The 20,006-nt window shown below is 47.3% G+C and overlaps 1 protein-coding gene across 2 annotated transcripts in view; it reads right to left on the bottom strand.

Annotated features, from left to right (window-relative positions):
- Positions 1–20,006, bottom strand: part of LOC311118229 (enhancer of filamentation 1-like) — a 54,504-nt gene that overhangs the window by 17,250 nt on the left and 17,248 nt on the right. For both annotated transcript variants that reach the window (XM_084157604.1, XM_084157605.1), the window contains exon 2: positions 2,648–3,046. In XM_084157604.1, coding sequence (XP_084013730.1) covers positions 2,648–3,046 — 399 coding nt within the window. The remainder of the gene's footprint in view (positions 1–2,647; positions 3,047–20,006) is intronic.

Raw genomic sequence — 20,006 nt, 5'->3', positions numbered from 1 at the left:
TCCTTCAGGGTTATCTTTGGTGCCCTCCTTGCCTGGTCCGTGAGTTTTGGTGGGCGGCCCTCTCTTGGCAGGTTTGTTGTGGTGCCATATTCTTTCCATTTTTTTATAATGGATTTAATGGTGCTCCGTGCCCCTTGTTTAGTGGTGTTGCAGACTCTGGGGCCTTTCAGAACAGGTGTATATATACTGAGATCATGTGACAGATCATGTGACACTTAGATTGCACACAGGTGGACTTTATTTAACTAATTATGTGACTTCTAAAGGTAAATGGTTGCACCAGATCTTATTTAGGGGCTTCATAGCAAAGGAGGTGAATACATATGCACACACCACTTTTCTGTTATTTATAAACAAGTTATTTTTTTCATTTCACTTCACCAATTTGGACTATTTTGTGTATGTCCATTACATTAAATCCAAATAAAAACCATTTAAATGACAGGTTGTAACACAACAAAATAGGAAAAATGCGAAGGGGGATGAATACTTTTGCAAGGCACTGTACGTAACTTTGATTGATGTACTGCACCTCCGCCACTGCCTTTCCATTGACTTCTATATGTTGTAATTATCTTTCTGTTCCGATTTAAAATGTAATGTGAAACTGCTTGGAAACTTGCTTCTACCACAGAAAAACAACTTCCTCCTACCGCAGAGAAACTACTTGCTCCTACCACAGAGAAACAACTTGCTCCTACCACAGAGAAACATTTTCTGTCACACCCTGATATATATTCTTGTGCTTTTATTGATATACTGTAATTCAGGGATCATCAACTAGATTTGACCAGGGACAATATTCCCCATATCAGGGGTCATCAACTAGATTTGACCAGGGACAATATTCACCATATTATGAATCATCGACTCGATTCAGCAGCTGGACAATTTTTTCTTGAGCGGATGTTCAGGGGGACGGAAAATAATTACAAATAATTTGTAGACTGCAAATTGACCGCATGAAGCCCAATCAGATATAATATTTGACTAAAACATAATATTTCAAACCTTGCTTACATTTGTATATGATCACATATACTGTACACTATATATACAAAAGTATGTGGACACCCCTTCAAATTAGTGGATTCGGCTATTTCAGCCACACCCGTTGAGCACACAGCTATGCAATCTCCATAGACAAACATTGGCAGTAGAATGGCCTTACTGAACAGCTCAGTGACTTTCAACGTGGCACCGTCATAAGATGCCACCTTTCCAACAAGTCAGTTCGTCAAATTCCTGCCCTGCTAGAGCTGCCCCGGTCAACTGAAAGTGTTGTTATTGACATTCTAGACAATTCTGTGCTTCCAACTTTGTGGCAACCATTTGAGGAAGGCCCTTTCCTGTTTCAGCATGACAATGCCCCCGTGCACAAAGCGAGGTCCATACAGAAATGGTTTGTCGAGATCGGTGTGGAAGAACTTGACTGGCCAGCACAGAGCCCTGACCTCAACCCCATTGAACACCTTTGGGATGAATTAGAACGCCGACTGTGAGCCAGGCCGAATCGCCCAACATCAGTGCCCGACCTCACTAATGCTCTTGTGGCTGAATGGAAGCAAGTCCTCGCAGCAATGTTCCAACATCTAGTGGAAAGCCTTCCCAGAAGAGTGGAGGCTGTTATAGCACCAAAGGGGGGACCAACTCCATATTAATTCCCGTGATTTTGGAATGAGATGTTCGACGAGCAGGTGTCCACATACTTTTGGTCATGTAGTGTATCTCTCTATTATGCGTGGGACATTTTTGAAACAGATTTCCAAAATTAAAATCACTTGGAGCTGATTTGCTGGTGTTTTTACAGTCTTATGTCCAACAAATACAAATTATTTGTTTTGCTCAGAAAACTGGGGGGGGCAAATAAAATCACACGAGGGCCAGTTGGGAAACCCTGCTGAAGTGTATAGCTAGCTTATTTCAGTATTAAAAATCCACAGCTATACTGTACTGCCTGGAACATGAATAGACCTACAGACGACTGGTGAATCCATGTGCACTGGGCTTGGTTGTTGTCTGTGAGCTGGTGTGCAGTATTTGAGTACAGACAGACCTAAACACAGGCAGCTGCTGCTGGACTCCACCAAACACCAACCCCATAAAAACACAGCTCTGCACCGTTGGCTTTTCCATGAGTTGTGCCCTGTTCAGTGCCTTTCTGCGGCTGCTCTAGTCCTACACACAGCTCGCCAACACACAAATAAGCCAAATGGGAGTCTCTCTGTCTATGTGAATAAAAACACTGCCCTCTTCTGTGGTGAACTAACATCTGGGCACACCCTGTCCACATTTCATTTCACATTGCAGCCCTGCAATCCCTCCGGCCTGTATCTGTGTAATGACTCTCATTAGACTGGTCCGTGGCCAGCGGCGTGGCAGCTGCCTCACAGGGCAGGACAACAGAACAGGCCATGGTTTAAAGCTCCATTTAATGCCCCTGGGTCCACTGGTGTCTATGATCCCCTTTGAACATCCCAGAGCCCTCTGTCTCCTGATGCCAGGGGACCAGCTTTAGCTGAGCAGTTAGTATTGTTCTCTCTATCCAGCTCTCTCTGTCTGTCTGTGTGTGTGTGTGTGTGTGTGTGTGTGTGTGTGTGTGTGTGTCCCCTCTCTCTCTCTCTCTCTCTCTCTCCAAGTCTCTTACCTTGCTGGTGGTGTTGTCTGCAGCCAGGGCATTCCTCTGAGGGGGGACCTGGTACACATCCTGTCCCGTGGGTACCTGGTAGATCCCCTGCTGTCCAGGGCTCTGGACGGAGGGGGGCACCTGATATAGCCCCTGGGACGACGACACAACCTTCTGCTGGTAGGCCGAGCCCGTAGGTGATGATTGGGCGACAGGGGACTGGGCGTCGAACATTGCACCAATCAGCAGCTTGAGGCGGTTGCCCGGGGCGATGCCCTGGCGTCCGTGCAGCGAGCAGAGCCACCACCCCTCCAGGCCGCCCGTGTTCTGCTCGATGATCGTTAGGATGTCCCCCTTCCGGAAGGCCAGCTCCTCCGGGGACTCGGGGACGTTGTCGTACAACGCCTTGGCCATCAGGTTCTACAGAGAGAAGAGAAGTCAGTCTACTGTCAGGAACATACCGGACTGGGATATGTTCCGGGTAGCCTCTGGGAATAACATTGACGTATACACGGACACAGTGACTGAGTTCATCAGGAAGTGTATAGGGGATGTTGTTCCCACTGTGACTATTAAAACCTACCCAAACCAAAAACCGTGGATAGATGGCAGCATTCGCGCAAAACTGAAAGCGCGAACCACCGCATTTAACCATGGCAAGGTGACTGGGAATATGGTTGAATACAAACAGTGTAGTTATTCCCTCCATAAGGCAATCAAACAGGCAAAACGTCAGTATAGAGACAAAGTGGAGACGCAATTCAACGGCTCAGACACGAGACGTATGTGGCAGGTCCTACAGAGAATCACGGATTACAAAGGGAAAACCAGCCACGTCACAGACACCGACGTCTTGCTCCCGACAAGCTAAACACCTTCTTCGCTCGCTTTGAGGATAACACAGTGCCACCGACGCGGCCCGCTCCCAAGGACTGTGGGCTCTCCTTCTCTGTGGCCTACGTGAGTAAGACATTTAAGAGTGTTAATCCTCACAAGGCTTCCGGCCCAGACGGCATCTCTAGCCGCATCCTCAGAGCATGCGCAGACCAGCTGGCTGCAGTGTTTACGGACATATTCAATCTCTCCCTATCCCAGTCTGCTGTCCCCACTTGCTTCAAGATGTCCACCATTGTTCCTGTACCCAAGAAAGCAAAGGTACAGTGGGGAGAACAAGTATTTGATACACTGCCGATTTTGCAGGTTTTCCTACTTACAAAGCATGTAGAGGTCTGTAATTTTTATCATAGATACACTTCAACTGTGAGAGACGGAATCTAAAACAAAAATCCAGAAAATCACATTGTATGATTTTTAAGTAATTAATTTGTATTTTATTGCATGACATAAGTATTTGATTACCTACCAACCAGTAAGAATTCCGGCTCTCACAGACCTGTTAGTTTTTCTTTAAGAAGCCCTCCTGTTCTCCACTCATTACCTGTATTAACTGCACCTGTTTGAACTTGTTACTTGTATAAAAGACACCTGTCCACACACTCAATCAAACAGACTCCAACCTCTCCACAATGGCCAAGACCAGAGAGCTGTGTAAGGACATCAGGGATAAAATTGTAGACCTGCACAAGGCTGGGATGGGCTACAGGACAATAGGCAAGCAGCTTGATGAGAAGGCAACAAATGTTGGCGCAATTATTAGAAAATGGAAGAAGTTCAAGATGACGGTCAATCACCCTCGGTCTGGGGCTCCATGCAAGATCTCACCTCGTGGGGCATCAATGATCATGAGGAAGGTGAGGGATCAGCCCAGAACTACACGGCAGGACCTGGTCAATGACCTGAAGAGAGCTGGCACCACAGTCTCAAAGAAAACCATTAGTAACACACTACGCCGTCATGGATTAAAATCCTGCAGTGCACGCAAGGTCCCCTGCTCAAGCCAGCGCATGTCCAGGCCCATCTGAAGTTTGCCAATGACCATCTGGATGATCCAGAGGAGGAATGGGAGAAGGTCATGTGGTCTGATGAGACAAAAATAGAGCTTTTTGGTCTAAACTCCACTCGCCATGTTTGGAGGAAGAAGAAGGATGAGTACATCCCCAAGAACACCATCCCAACCGTGAAGCATGGAGGTGGAAACATCATTCTTTGGGGATGCTTTTCTGCAAAGGGGACAGGACGACTGCACCGTATTGAGGGGAGGATGGATGGGGCCATGTATCGCGAGATCTATCTGCAATATTAAGCTGATCCACCCCCCCCAAAAAAAAAAAAAAAACTCCTTCCCTCAGTAAGAGCATTGAAGATGGGTCGTGGCTGGGTCTTCCAGCATGACAACGACCCGAAACACACAGCCAGGGCAACTAAGGAGTGGCTCCGTAAGAAGCATCTCAAGGTCCTGGAGTGGCCTAGCCAGTTTCCAGACCTGAACCCAATAGAAAATCTTTGGAGGGAGCTGCAAGTCCGTATTGCCCAGTGACAGCCCCGAAACCTGAAGGATCTGGAGAAGGTCTGTATGGAGGAGTGGGCCAAAATCCCTGCTGCAGTGTGTGCAAACCTGGTCAAGACCTACAGGAAACATATGATCTCTGTAATTGCAAACAAAGGTTTCTGTACCAAATATTAAGTTCTGCTTTTCTGATGTATCAAATACTTATGTCATGCAATAAAATGCAAATTAATTACTTAAAAATCATACAATGTTATTTTCTGGATTTTTGTTTTAGATTCCGTCTCTCACAGTTGAAGTGTACCTATGATAAAAATTACAGACCTCTACATGCTTTGTAAGTAGGAAAACCTGCAAAATCGGCAGTGTATCAAATACTTGTTCTGTAACTGAACTAAATGACTATCACCCCGTAGCACTCACCTCTGTCATCATGAAGTGCTTTGAGAGACTAGTCAAGGATCATATCACCTCTACCTTACCTGCCACCGTAGACCCACTTTAATTTGCATACCGCCCCAATAGATCCACAGACGATGCAATCGCCATCACACTGCACACTGCCCTGTCCTATCTGGACAAGAGGAATACCTATGTAAGAATGCTGTTCATTGACTAAAGCTCAGCCTTCAACACCATAGTACCGTCCAAGCTCATCATTAAGCTCAGGGCCCTGGGTCTGAACCCCACCCTGTGCAACTGGGTGCTGGACTTCCTGACGGGCCGCCCCCAGGTGGTGAAGGTAGGAAACAACACCTCCACTTTGCTGATCCTCAACACAGGGGCCCCACAAGGGTGCATGCTCAGCCCCCTCCTGTACTCCCTGTTCCCCAATGACTGCGTGGCCACGCACGCCTCCAACTCAATCATCAAGTTTGCAGATGACACAACAGTAGTAGGCTTGATTACCAACAATGACAAGACAGCCTACAGGGAGGAGGTGTGGGCCCTGGCGGAGTGGTGGCAGGAAAATAACCTCTCCCTCAACAAAATGAAGGAGCTGATCGTGGACTTCAGGAGACAGCAGACCCCTATCCACAGGACCGCAGTGGAGAAGGTGAAAAACAGCTTCTATCTCAAGGCCATCAGACTGTTAAATAGCTTACATACACATTTTTAGTCATTTAGCAGACGCTCTTATCCAGAGCGACTTACAGTTAGTGAGTGCATATATTTTTCATACTGGCCCCCCGTGGGAATCGAACCCACAACCCTGGCGTTGCAAGCGCCATGCTCTACCAACTGAGCTACAGGAGGCTTCCACCCCTTTACTCAACCCTGCACCTTAGAGCAGGGGTGTCAAACGTACGGCCCGCGGGCCGGATCAGGCCCGCAAACGGGTTTAATCCGGCCCGCAAGATGATTTTGAAAAAAAAAAAAATAATAATAATAATAATAATAATAATAATCATTTTTGTAAAGTATAAAAATGCGCTGCAATTTTTCTATTAAATAAACTGCTGTTCCAATTGCGTCCACTGGACGGCGCAATAGCAATTGTGTTAAGCAAGCAAACTGTTTATACCGGGGCAGAGCAAGTAGGTCAAGCACGTGCAGCCAATGAGCTACTTTGTTTTGCCCGCGATATTTATTACGGCTTCTACTTTTAACATTATGTGCTTTGGCACCCTCATTGCCCCAAAATGTCTCTGTCAAAAAAGAGAAAAGTGGACGCAGAGTGCAGAGTGTTCCAAGAAAAATGGTCATCCTATTTATTCACGGAATTGAATGGGAAAGCTGTATGTTTGGTGTGTTCAGAGCATGTTGCAGTGCTGAAAGAATATAACCTTCGTCGCCACTATGTGAGTCTTCATGCCGACAAATATGACAACTTTCAAGGACAGCGGAGATGAGAGAAGGTGAATGAACTGTTGGCGGGTCTGAAGAAACAGCAGTCTGTGTTTACTCACAGCCGAGACATCAGTGACGCTGCAGTGAAAGCTAGCTACCTCATTGCTAATGAAATCGCAGTGGCTTCAAAACCATTTAGTGAGGGTGAATTTGTAAAAACATGCATGATGAAGGCAGCGGAGATTGTGTGCCCTGAAAAGCGGCAGGCTTTTGCAAATATCAGCCTGACAAGAAACACAGTTGCAGACAGGATTTCCGATCTTTCAGTGGATTTGGACAGCCAGTTGAAGCAAAAAGTAAAGTCATTTATTGCGTTTTCGGTTGCAATTGATGAAAGCACGGACATTACAGATGTTGCACAACTGGCCATTTTCATCCGCGGAGTTGATGACACATTGACCGTCACCGAGGAGTTCGTGGAGTTGGTGCCGATGACAGATACAACGACAGCAGCTGATATTTTTACCGCACTCGTCGGCGCGCTGGACAGGGTCGGAGTGGACTGGTCCCGCGCTGTCAGCCTGGCTATAGATGGTGCGCCCTCAATGATCGGGAAAAAAGCAGGCGTTGTGACAAAGTTCAGAGAGAAAGTGCAATCTGCAAATGGAGGACGTGATTTTTTGACTTTTCACTGTATTTTGCACCAGGAGGCTGTGTTGCAAGTCATTAAAGATGGATAACGTCATGAAGGTGGTCATCCAAACTGTTAATTTCATCCGATCCAGAAGCCTGAATCACCGTCAGTTTGACAGCCTTCTCAGAGAGAAAGACCACATCTATGGCCTGCCATACCACACTGAGGTAAGATGGTTAAGCCGAGGTGCTGTGTTGAGGCGTTTCTTTGATTTACGAGAAGAAATTGAACAGTTCATGGAAGAAAAGGGCAAACCAGTGTTAGAATTTCATTCCGCAGAATGGATGCAGGACCTTGCATTTATCGTGGATGTTACAGAGCACCTGAATAACTTGAACAAACAGCTGCAAGGGCGCAACAAAGTTGTCACGCAGTATTATGACAGCATACGTTCTTTCAAGTTGAAGCTGTCATTGTGGGAGACGCAACTTGCCGGTGGTGATGCAGCTCACTTCCCCTGTCTGAAAAATGTGTGCGCGACCCAACATGTGGCAGACATGAAGCGGTTCAAAGATAAAATAACGGGACTGTTACGGGAGTTTGAGCAACACTTTCAGATTTATGTTTATGTTTTTATGTTGATGTGCTATTGTTTTTAATTGATTTTATTTTATTTGTATATTTAACCTATTCTTGACTCTGTGGTTCTTGCACTTGTTTGGGGAACAGGATTTCATTATTTTTATCTACATTTCTGCCTGAGAAATGACACCCTGATATAGTTCTGTGATCTGTGAAACAGTTCTGTTAATCACTGAGGCATTGTGTGTTTGTGTGTTCTTTGTCCTCAGAACTTTCATATAACTTGAGGTGTTTTATGATTAATAGTGATGTTGTGCTTTTGGACACTGTCCTCAGACTCCAGCTTTATGTTGTATGTTGATCGTATTAAAACAAAGAAAACAATCTGAAGTTGTTGTTTTTAAGTTATATATACCATGATTTTTCCGGTCCGGCCCACTTGGGAATAGATTTTCCTCCATGTGGCCCCTGAGCTAAAATGAGTTTGACACCCCTGCCTTAGAGGCTGCTGCCCTATATACATAGACATGGAATCACTGGTCACTTTAATAATGGAACACTAGTCATTTTAATAATGTTTACATACTGCTTTACTCATTTCATATGTATATACTGTATTCTATTCTACTGTATTTTAGTCAATGCCACTCCGACATTGCTCGTCCTAATATTTATATATTTCTTAATTCCATTCTTTTACTTTTAGATTTTGTGTATGGTTGTGAAATGATAGATACTACTGCACTGTTGGAGCTAGGAACACAAGCATTTCGCTACACCTGCAATAACATCTGCTAAAATATGTGTATGTGACCAATAACATTTGATTTGATTTAAAGTAGAGATGAGTCTACAGTAAACAATGTACTACCGTTAAAGAAGAGATGAGTCTACAGTAAACAATGTAGTACCGTTAAAGAAGAGATTAGTCTACAGTAAACAACATACTACCGTTAAAGAAGAGATGAGTCTACAGTAAACAATGTACTACCGTTAAAGAAGAGAGGAGTCTACAGGAAGCAATGTACAGTTTAGTTTATAGCCTAGTTTTAGCAACATATCATAGACTGTACTGAACATTGCATTAGCCTAATGTTATCCAACATATCATAGACTGTACTGAACATTACATTAGCCTAATGTTATAGACTGTACTGAACATTAGCCTAATGTTATTTAACAAATGTAACATGACGGTCTTTATTTTTTATAGTCATTTAGCCGACGCTCTTATCCAGAGCGACTTACAGGCGCAATTAGGGTTAAGTGCCTTGATCAAGGGCACATCGACAGATTTTTCACCTAGTCGGCTCGGGGATTAGAACCAGCGACCTTTCAGTTACTGGCACAACGCTCTTACCCACTGAGCCACCTGCCGGTCTGCTAGTCCAGGGGTCCCCAGTCGTGACCCACCATAAGGGTTGAGCGGTGAAAGAAAATACAGAGACCAAAGAATAAAGTCCAAAATATACATTTAGAAACAATGTTGCAGTTTCAAAGCTAATCTCTTGCAACTCCACACATCAACACATGCAATTTTAAAGCCAATTTCTTGTAATTCTATACATTTTGCCATGGAGCTGAGAGACACGTTTGTAGTATTTTAAGGTCATTTCCTACAATTCTACGCATCTTGATATGGCTAATGCTGTGTGCTTTTGCTCAAACATTATAACAAAATCAGTCCCACTTTATTTTAAGTGCATCTTCCCTATTATTCTACAATGTAGAAAATAGTACTAATAAAGAAAAACCCTTGAGTGAGTAGGTGTGTCCAAACTTTTGACTGGTAGTGTATATATATATATATATATATATATATATATATATATATATTTGGGGAAGGTGGGGGTGGGGCACAATGTTATCCCTCGACCCATCTGGACCCCAGCCCAACCCACAGTTTGGGAACCACTTTTCTAGTCTATGTGGCTCTTGTCCACAGTTAGTCCTAGGGTGGACTGTCGCATTTGTGCAATGTGCAACTTGCAATTACCATGCAACATTGTATTAGCTCCCATGCCAGATGTCTTTTCGACTGATTTTAATTTGATAGGATTTTCTCTCAGTCTTTGCTGTGAGTGCTCCAGGGCATGGTGATCCAACCGGTTTGTTGGTGTGGTGGTGTGTGGTTATAGGGAGGGATAATGGTTCCTAACCACAGCAGTAGAGATAGGAAACCCCTAAGGGCTGCTGCTATTGTGTATATAGGGGACAGCCACTTGGTAAACCAACATTCAGTGCAAAACAAATACACATACATATTTATTTATTTTTATTTCACATTTATTGAACCAGGTAAGCCAGTTGAGAACAAGTTCTCATTTACAACTGCGACCTGGCCAAGATAAAGCAAAGCAGTGTGATAAAACAACAACAACACAGAGTTACATATGGGGTAAACAAAACATAAAGTCAAAAATACAAACAGAAAATATATATACAGTGTGTGCAAATGTAGCAAGTTATGGAGGTAAGGCAATAAATAGGCCATAGTGCAAAATAATTACAATTTAGTATTAACACTGGAATGATAGATGTGCAAGAGATGATGTGCAAATAGAGATACTGGGGTGCAAATGAGCAAAATAAATAACAATATAGGGATGAGGTAGTTGGGTGGGCTAATTTCAGATGGGCTGTGTACAGGTGCAGTGATCGGTAAGGTGCTCTGACAACTGATGCTTAAAGTTAGTGAGGGAGATAAGAGTCTCCAGCTTCAGAGATTTTTGCAGTTCGTTCCAGTCATTGGCAGCAGAGAACTGGAAGGAATGGCGGCCAAAGGAGGTGTTGGCTTTGGGGATGACCAGTGAGATATACCTGCTGGAGCGCATACTACGGGTGGGTGTTGCTATGGTGACCAATGAGCTAAGATAAGGCGGGGATTTGCCTAGCAGTGATTTATAGATGACCTGGAGCCAGTGGGTTTGGCGATGAATATGTAGTGAGGACCAGCCAACAATCGTCTGCACTATAGGCTAGCATAGCCATTTTATTTCTATCACAAAAAGCTTTCTTATCATCACATCCCAAGCTGAGATAAACCCCCAGAGGGACTGTCAGGATTGATCTCACCATTGGTCCACCAGACTGACTGTTAATTTTAGATCCACTTTTCTCATACACAGTACAGTCAGTGTGCTTTGCAGCTTTTCACTTGCTACGCTAGCAGAGATCCTGAGCTGGGCTCGGCTAGCAGAGAACCTGAGCTGGGCTGGGCTAGCAGAGAACCTGAGCTGGGCTACGCTAGCAGAGAACCTGGGCAGGGCTAGCAGAGAACCTGAGCTGGCCTGGGCTAGCAGAGAACCTGAGCTGGGCTGGGCTAGCAGAGAACCTGAGCTGAGCTACGCTAGCAGAGCACCTGAGCTGGGCTGGGCTAGCAGAGAACCTGAGCTGGGCTACGCTAGCAGAGAACCTGAGCTGAGCTACGCTAGCAGAGAACCTGAGCTGGGCTGGGCTAGCAGAGAACCTGGGCTGGGCTGGGCTAGCAGAGAACCTGAGCTGAGCTACGCTAGCAGAGAACCTGAGCTGGGCTAGCAGAGAACCTGAGCTGGGCTACGCTAGCAGAGAAACTGAGGTGGGCTGGGCTAGCAGAGAACCTGGGCTGGGCTAGCAGAGAACCTGGGCTGGGCTACGCTAGCAGAGAACCTGAGCTGAGCTACGCTAGCAGAGAACCTGAGCTGAGCTACGCTAGCAGAGAACCTGAGCTGAGCTACGCTAGCAGAGAACCTGAGCTGAGCTACACTATCAGAGAACCTGGGCTGGGCTGGGCTATCAGAGAACCTGGGCTGGGCTGGGCTGGGCTACTCTATCAGAGAACCTGGGCTGGGAATAAAATCTCACACTAAATCTGACAGTACAGGATCATTCATTGCCGTAACAAACAGCTCGCTCTACAGTAACAAACAGCTTGTTCTACAGTAACAAACAGCTTGTTCTACAGTAACAAACAGCTCGTTCTACAGTAACAAATAGCTCGTTCTACAGTAACAAACAGCTCGTTCTACAGTAACAAACAGCTTGTTCTACAGTAACAAACAGCTCATTCTACAGTAACAAACAGCTCATTCTACAGTAACAAACAGCTCGTTCTACAGTAACAAACAGCTCGTTCTACAGTAACAAACAGCTCGTTCTACAGAGTAATGAATAGAATACAAACACATAAACCAGTTTTCAGGAAACACGGTCCTTGCTGTTCCTGCATATAGTCTCTCATTTCAGACCCCTCTCTCACACACTGTCTTTCTCTGTCACTCTCTTCCTATCTCTCTCAAGCACAAGTTATCTGAGCCCTTCTCTGTCACTGTGTGGGAATCAGGATTCAGGAAGCATTCCTCTCGGGCTGAATGTTCCCTGGCCTTCTCCCTTCTCTGTCACTGTGTGGGAATCAGGATTCAGGAAGCATTCCTCTCGGGCTGAATGTTCCCTGGCCTTCTCCCTTCTCTGTCACTGTGTGGGAATCAGGATTCAGGAAGCATTCCTCTCGGGCTGAATGTTCCCTGGCCTTCTCCCTTCTCTGTCACTGTGTGGGAATCAGGATTCAGGAAGCATTCCTCTCGGGCTGAATGTTCCCTGGCCTTCTCCCTTCTCTGTCACTGTGTGGGAATCAGGATTCAGGAAGCATTCCTCTCGGGCTGAATGTTCCCTGGCCTTCTCCCTTCTCTGTCACTGTGTGGGAATCAGGATTCAGGAAGCATTCCTCTCGGGCTGAATGTTCCCTGGCCTTCTCCCTTCTCTGTCACTGTGTGGGAATCAGGATTCAGGAAGCATTCCTCTCGGGCTGAATGTTCCCTGGCCTTCTCCCTCCTCTGTCACTGTGTGGGAATCAGGATTCAGGAAGCATTCCTCTCGGGCTGAATGTTCCCTGGCCTTCTCCCTCCTCTGTCACTGTGTGGGAATCAGGATTCAGGAAGCATTCCTCTCGGGCTGAATGTTCACTGGCCTTCTCCCTCCTTTGTCACTGTGTGGGAATCAGGATTCAGGAAGCATTCCTCTCGGGCTGAATGTTCCCTGGCCTTCTCCCTCCTCTGTCACTGTGTGGGAATCAGGATTCAGGAAGCATTCCTCTCGGGCTGAATGTTCCCTGGCCTTCTCCCTTCTCTGTCACTGTGTGGGAATCAGGATTCAGGAAGCATTCCTCTCGGGCTGAATGTTCCCTGGCCTTCTCCCTCCTCTGTCACTGTGTGGGAATCAGGATTCAGGAAGCATTCCTCTCGGGCTGAATGTTCCCTGGCCTTCTCCCTCCTCTGTCACTGTGTGGGAATCAGGATTCAGGAAGCATTCCTCTCGGGCTGAATGTTCCCTGGCCTTCTCCCTTCTCTGTCACTGTGTGGGAATCAGGATTCAGGAAGCATTCCTCTCGGGCTGAATGTTCCCTGGCCTTCTCCCTTCTCTGTCACTGTGTGGGAATCAGGATTCAGGAAGCATTCCTCTCGGGCTGAATGTTCCCTGGCCTTCTCCCTCCTCTGTCACTGTGTGGGAATCAGGATTCCGGAAGCATTCCTCTCGGGCTGAATGTTCCCTGGCCTTCTCCCTCCTCTGTCACTGTGTGGGAATCAGGATTCCGGAAGCATTCCTCTCGGGCTGAATGTTCCCTGGCCTTCTCCCTCCTCTGTCACTGTGTGGGAATCAGGATTCAGGAAGCATTCCTCTCGGGCTGAATGTTCCCTGGCCTTCTCCCTCCTCTGTCACTGTGTGGGAATCAGGATTCAGGAAGCATTCCTCTCGGGCTGAATGTTCCCTGGCCTTCTCCCTCCTCTGTCACTGTGTGGGAATCAGGATTCCGGAAGCATTCCTCTCGGGCTGAATGTTCCCTGGCCTTCTCCCTCCTCTGTCACTGTGTGGGAATCAGGATTCCGGAAGCATTCCTCTCGGGCTGAATGTTCCCTGGCCTTCTCCCTCCTCTGTCACTGTGTGGGAATCAGGATTCCGGAAGCATTCCTCTCGGGCTGAATGTTCCCTGGCCTTCTCCCTCCTCTGTCACTGTGTGGGAATCAGGATTCCGGAAGCATTCCTCTCGGGCTGAATGTTCCCTGGCCTTCTCCCTCCTCTGTCACTGTGTGGGAATCAGGATTCCGGAAGCATTCCTCTCGGGCTGAATGTTCCCTGGCCTTCTCCCTCTTCACACCCGCTCTGATTCTCCGGAGTTGTGTCACAAATGGCACCCTATTACCTACACAGTGCACTACATTTGACCAGGGTCCATAGGGCTCTGGTCAAAAGTAGTGCACTATGTAGGGAACAGGGTGCCACTTGTGACGCACACACAGGGTTCCCATGTGAACCTTAACTGGGTCGGTGGTAATCGTTATCTCTCACTGGGTCGTCTCACTGGGCGTCTGGCCTCACTAGCCATTGTCTCAGTGCTCTGTCATAGTCCCCAACACTCACTGCACAATTACAGACCACAATTACCCCCCCGCCACCCGGCCGCTTGCCTGACCCCAAAGGTCACGGCATGCTGCTGGCCAATGGGAGAGGATCGCTGGGATCTGTTCCTGTTCATTATTCTGATGATGAACGTACTAGTCATAGTCTCTTAGGAGGAACAGAAATGCTGATTATTACGAGTATGAACTGCCTCGTTATTCCCCTGATACAGTACACATTTAGACATCTATATCCATCCAACCTCCTTTACGGATGAACGTTTGGTTAATTGCTGAGACAACACTTCTGAAAGCAAAGCCTCTGCTCTAGTAGGATTACTTGTAATATTTACTGGATGAGAAGGACTGGAGAGGTCACTACCACAACAACAGACATGAGAAACTCTGGAGAGGTCACTACCACAACAACAGACATGAGAAGGACTGGAGAGGTCACTACCACAACAACAGACATGAGACGGACTGGAGAGGTCACTACCACAACAACAGACATGAGACGAACTGGAGAGGTCACTACCACAACAACAGACATGAGAAACTCTGGAGAGGTCACTACCACAACAACAGACATGAGAAGGACTGGAGAGGCCAATACCACAACAACAGACATGAGAAGGACTGGAGAGGTCACTACCACAACAACAGACATGAGACGAACTGGAGAGGTCACTACCACAACAACAGACATGAGAAACTCTGGAGAGGTCACTACCACAACAACAGACATGAGAAGGACTGGAGAGGCCAATACCACAACAACAGACATGAGAAGGACTGGAGAGGTCAATACCACAACAACAGACATGAGACGAACTGGAGAGGTCACTACCACAACAACAGACATGAGACGGACTGGAGAGGTCACTACCACAACAACAGACATGAGAAACTCTGGAGAGGTCAATACCACAACAACAGACATGAGAAGGACAGGAGAGGTCACTACCACAACAACAGACATGAGAAGGACTGGAGAGGTCACTACCACAACAACAGACATGAGAAACTCTGGAGAGGTCACTACCACAACAACAACAGACATGAGAAGGACAGGAGAGGCCAATACCACAACAACAACAGACATGAGAAGGACAGGAGAGGTCACTACCACAACAACAACAGACATGAGAAGGACAGGAGAGGTCACTACCACAACAACAACAGACATGAGAAGGACAGGAGAGGCCAATACCACAACAACAACAACAGACATGATTACATCATCCCTTTCAGACTGTCGATCTTCCACTAATTACTCAGAGTATCGCTATCATCTGACAACACAAATGACCAGACAGTTCATCTTACCACACAAACAACCACACACACACACACACACCGTGAAAGAGCTTTGTTCAGCTAATCTTTCAGAGTGTAAAGTTAAGAGCTCCACTAATCCTAACGCCTCCAAACCACCCAGGGTCTGCTAGTTCTCATATCTGACTCTGTCAGCGGTTAGTTTCTCCTAGTGTCAACAGCTTTACCTCACACACACTAAAAACACAAAAACACTCTTGCACACACACACGTTGCAAACACACACATCTCTATTTTTGCAGGTTTGAAGCACCAAGGCACTTACCCAGACATGACACAAACTTTACACTTCTTCTTCTTTTTGACTATTTCATCTGAACAATTGATCTTTCATATGAGTGATTCAATAAAACTCAAACGCTGTTTGATATCGATAATCTCCTTCTCTCTCCCATAGATGAACGGGACCGAGTACATAAAAAGACCTTCACAAAATAGGTCAACAAGAAATTGACGAAGATAAGAGCAGGATACACACAACAGGGAGCCCAAAGCCAACACGTTATGTCATCCCTCATCAGGAACAGTTGATGCTTACTGACAGTGAATAAAACTCAACTGTTAGACTGTGGTAACTGGACATATGAGGAGGTCTGACAACTGTGAGTGAGTGAGAACAGATGCACACACACACACACACACACACACACACACACACACACACACACACACACACACAAATGCATACTAATACTAGCACTTCCTGCTATGCAAAGTTTGGGTTTAAAGTGAACCGTTTATAGTAATGATTCAGATTTGTTCATGCAAAGCACTTCAGCAGAATCAATGACTCAGAAGATTATTAAACCAGAATAGGATTCCAGTTAATGTGGGCTGAATATAGTCTTGATATATTGTGACTGCAAAAATATAGCCATGTAAACTGAGAAATCATTTTGATCTAAAGAGATCAGCTCCTATTGGTTGGTCTGTCGTTTGGTCTGTGCTACTGCACATCTGTAATTGGAGCACATGGGACGACCAATGAGCGCATGCGTACGTATATCCCTGGTATAAACATTGGCTAGTCATAAGGAGGTGACTCAGTGGGCTGCTGACTGTTGATCCTCCAGTTAACATCTGTCCTCCATCTGTCAGTGGGCTGGGAGGCTGGGAGGCAGGGAGGCAGGGAGTCAGGGAGGCTGGGAGGCTGGGATGCTGGGAGGCAGGGAGGCTGGGAGGCTGGGAGGCAGGGAGGCTGGGAGGCAGGGAGGCTGGGAGGCTGGGAGTCAGGGAGGCTGGGAGGCTGGGAGGCATGGAGGCAGGGTGGCTGGGAGGCAGGGAGACAGGGAGGCTGGGATGCTGGGAGGCAGGGAGGCAGGGAGGCTGGGAGGCTGGGAGGCTGGGAGGCAGGGAGGCTGGGAGGCTGGGAGGCTGGGAGGCTGGGAGGCTGGGAGGCATGGAGGCAGGGAGGCTGGGAGGCTGGGATGCTGGGAGGCTGGGAGACAGGGAGGCTGGGAGGCAGGGAGGCTGGGAGGCAGGGAGTCAGGGAGGCTGGGAGGCATGGAGGCAGGGTGGCTGGGAGGCAGGGAGACATGGAGGCTGGGATGCTGGGAGGCAGGGAGGCAGGGAGGCAGGGAGGCAGGGAGGCTGGGAGGCAGGGAGGCTGGGAGGCAGGGAGGCTGGGAGGCAGGGAGGCTGGGAGGCAGGGAGGCTGGGAGGCAGGGAGTCAGGGAGGCTGGGAGGCATGGAGGCAGGGTGGCTGGGAGGCAGGGAGACATGGAGGCTGGGATGCTGGGAGGCAGGGAGGCAGGGAGGCAGGGAGGCAGGGAGGCTGGGAGGCTGGGAGGCAGGGAGGCTGGGAGGCAGGGAGGCTGGGAGGCTGGGAGGCTGGGAAGCATGGAGGATGGGAGGCTGGGAGGCTGGGAGGCTGGGAGGCTGGGAGGCAGGGAGGCCCCGGCTCTTACTCTACTGATGACAACCAATGGGCTTCCTTGGATCCTGGAACATGGCATTCCACCGCCTCTCACGACATGAACCATGACAAACCAGGGAAGGGTTTTTCTGGTCCTGTTACCCAACGTCCTTAACCAGGGAAGGGTTTTTCTGGTCCTGTTACCCAACGTCCTTAACCAGGGAAGGGTTGTTCTGGTCCTGTTACCCAACGTCCTTAACCAGGGAAGGGTTTTACTGGTCCTGTTACCCAACGTCCTTAACCAGGGAAGGGTTTTTCTGGTCCTTCTGTTACCCAACGTCCTTAACCAGGGAAGGGTTTTTCTGGTCCTTCTGTTACCCAACGTCCTTAACCAGGGAAGGGTTTTTCTGGTCCTGTTACCCAACGTCCTTAACCAGGGAAGGGTTTTTCTGGTCCTTCTGTTACCCAACGTCCTTAACCAGGGAAGGGTTTTTCTGGTAAAAACAGCTGCGAGATATGTGCTTTTTCTTCACAACCAAAACATGATTTTTAGCTGGTATGGGAGTGGATACATTCAAGCAGCATATTAAACTAGGATAACGTTGTAGGTTACACCGGCAAGTAAAGAGTTGCCAGAGCATATTATTTCATCATAGATCTAATTATTTCACATGGAGATGTGGGAAGCTAAAAAGGCTAGCTAGCTAGCTATGTTTTTAGCCAGGCTAAAGCCAGCTAGCCAAGCTGCCAGCTAGCTACTACCAGCAAGGGAAGGCAACTCTTACTTGCTTTCACAAAATGAAAATACTAAAACAAAAAAATACTTTGCTATCGCCCCCTTGTGGATGGGAGTGGGACCTGCAAGGATATTATGTTACCAGAAGGTGTCCGCTACTCCAAAAATCCCACTCCCACGTGCACGCACGTAGATCAACGGAGTGGAAACTTGTAGTAACCTTTACCAAACCTCCCTAAACAGAGATGGGGTTTTCTGGTCCTTCTCTTACCTAGCGTCACTAATGGCATGGTTATACAGGGTGGCCATGGCTTAGAGTTGGAGACAGTGATAATGATCCACCCAGGATTCTCCTCCAGGTATCTACACCCAGGATTCTCCTCCAGGTATCTACAACAAAACATTCTTCAGTATGTTGACTCACTGCGTCTGTCAGTTGGTAGGTGGCTTCATCTGATAACAAGGAGTACAATCTAGCACCAGTACTTAGATAATAGTTTTAAAGATAAGAATTGAACACATAAACAGTTTGTGTGTCTCCAGACACGTAGGCTAATGACTGAAGGGAAAGAAAACCCTGATTCACACATGACCTAGTTGGAGATGTGTCTCACGTCTCTCTGTCCACGGCTAGGATACATCTGGCTAGTGATATATAGTCTTGGTCTCATATGCTGTTATCATTGGAAGTGTGGAATAGTGCAGCGTTGAACTGTCCAGAACCACACCTGGAGCACACACACACACATATATGTATATCCAGCTGTCTAGCCCCTTTCATTCCCTTAGACCTACCACGCCTCCATCCACTCGGGGAAGTTTTATGACTCAAGACACCTATATATCAACAGGGGTATTTTTCACTGGTGTGTCTCGCCGAAGCACAAATAACAGTTTTCTCATTTGTTTGGGGGAACACGTATGCTTAGTTGCTGACCAACCCGAAAATTAAAAAACCCTTACGTAATGTTACCAATGAATGGGGCCCCACCTTCCCTCCCAGCTCCAAGTCAGTCAGTATTCAGGAAGGGCTCACTGGGTGGTTTTGGCTCTGCCTCCAGAGTACACATCAGCCTAATGAAGGTGGCTTTGGGTAAATGAGCTCACAAATACGACAGTCCAAATTCCCCCTCTGCCTCAGCCACCCCCGACCGACCACACCGCAGCACAGCACAGATCTGTGTCCCTCGGCAATGGGCTGCTAGTGTGAAAATTAGGGCCAGCCCACCGTAACACGTGCCCCGGGGGTGATGGTGGTGCATACTGCATTAGAAAGGGTGAACCAGCACATCTCATTTGGCCTCATTTCACCATACTGTAGGTAAATATAGAAAATAATTATAGTAATGATGGTGGTAATGAGGACCTGATGACTTTGAACGGCCTGTTCTGTTCCTCTGAGTGTAGCCTGCTGCTGAGGCTGAGGCTGAGGCTGTTCTGTTTTGTTCCCCTGAGTGTTGCTAACCTGCTGAGGCTGTTCTGTTCTGTTCCCCTGAGTGTTGCTAGCCTGCTGAGGCTGTTCTGTTCTGTTCCTCTGAGTGTTGCTAGCCTGCTGAGGCTGTTCTGTTCTGTTCCCCTGAGTGTTGCTAACCTGCTGAGGCTGTTCTGTTCCCCTGAGTGTTGCTAGCCTGCTGAGGCTGTTCTGTTCTGTTCCCCTGAGTGTTGC

This window comes from Coregonus lavaretus, assembly GCF_964263955.1.
Source record: "Coregonus lavaretus genome assembly, chromosome: 3".
NCBI classification, from domain to species: Eukaryota; Metazoa; Chordata; class Actinopteri; order Salmoniformes; family Salmonidae; genus Coregonus; species Coregonus lavaretus.
This window is presented reverse-complemented; position numbering and strand designations above follow the sequence as displayed.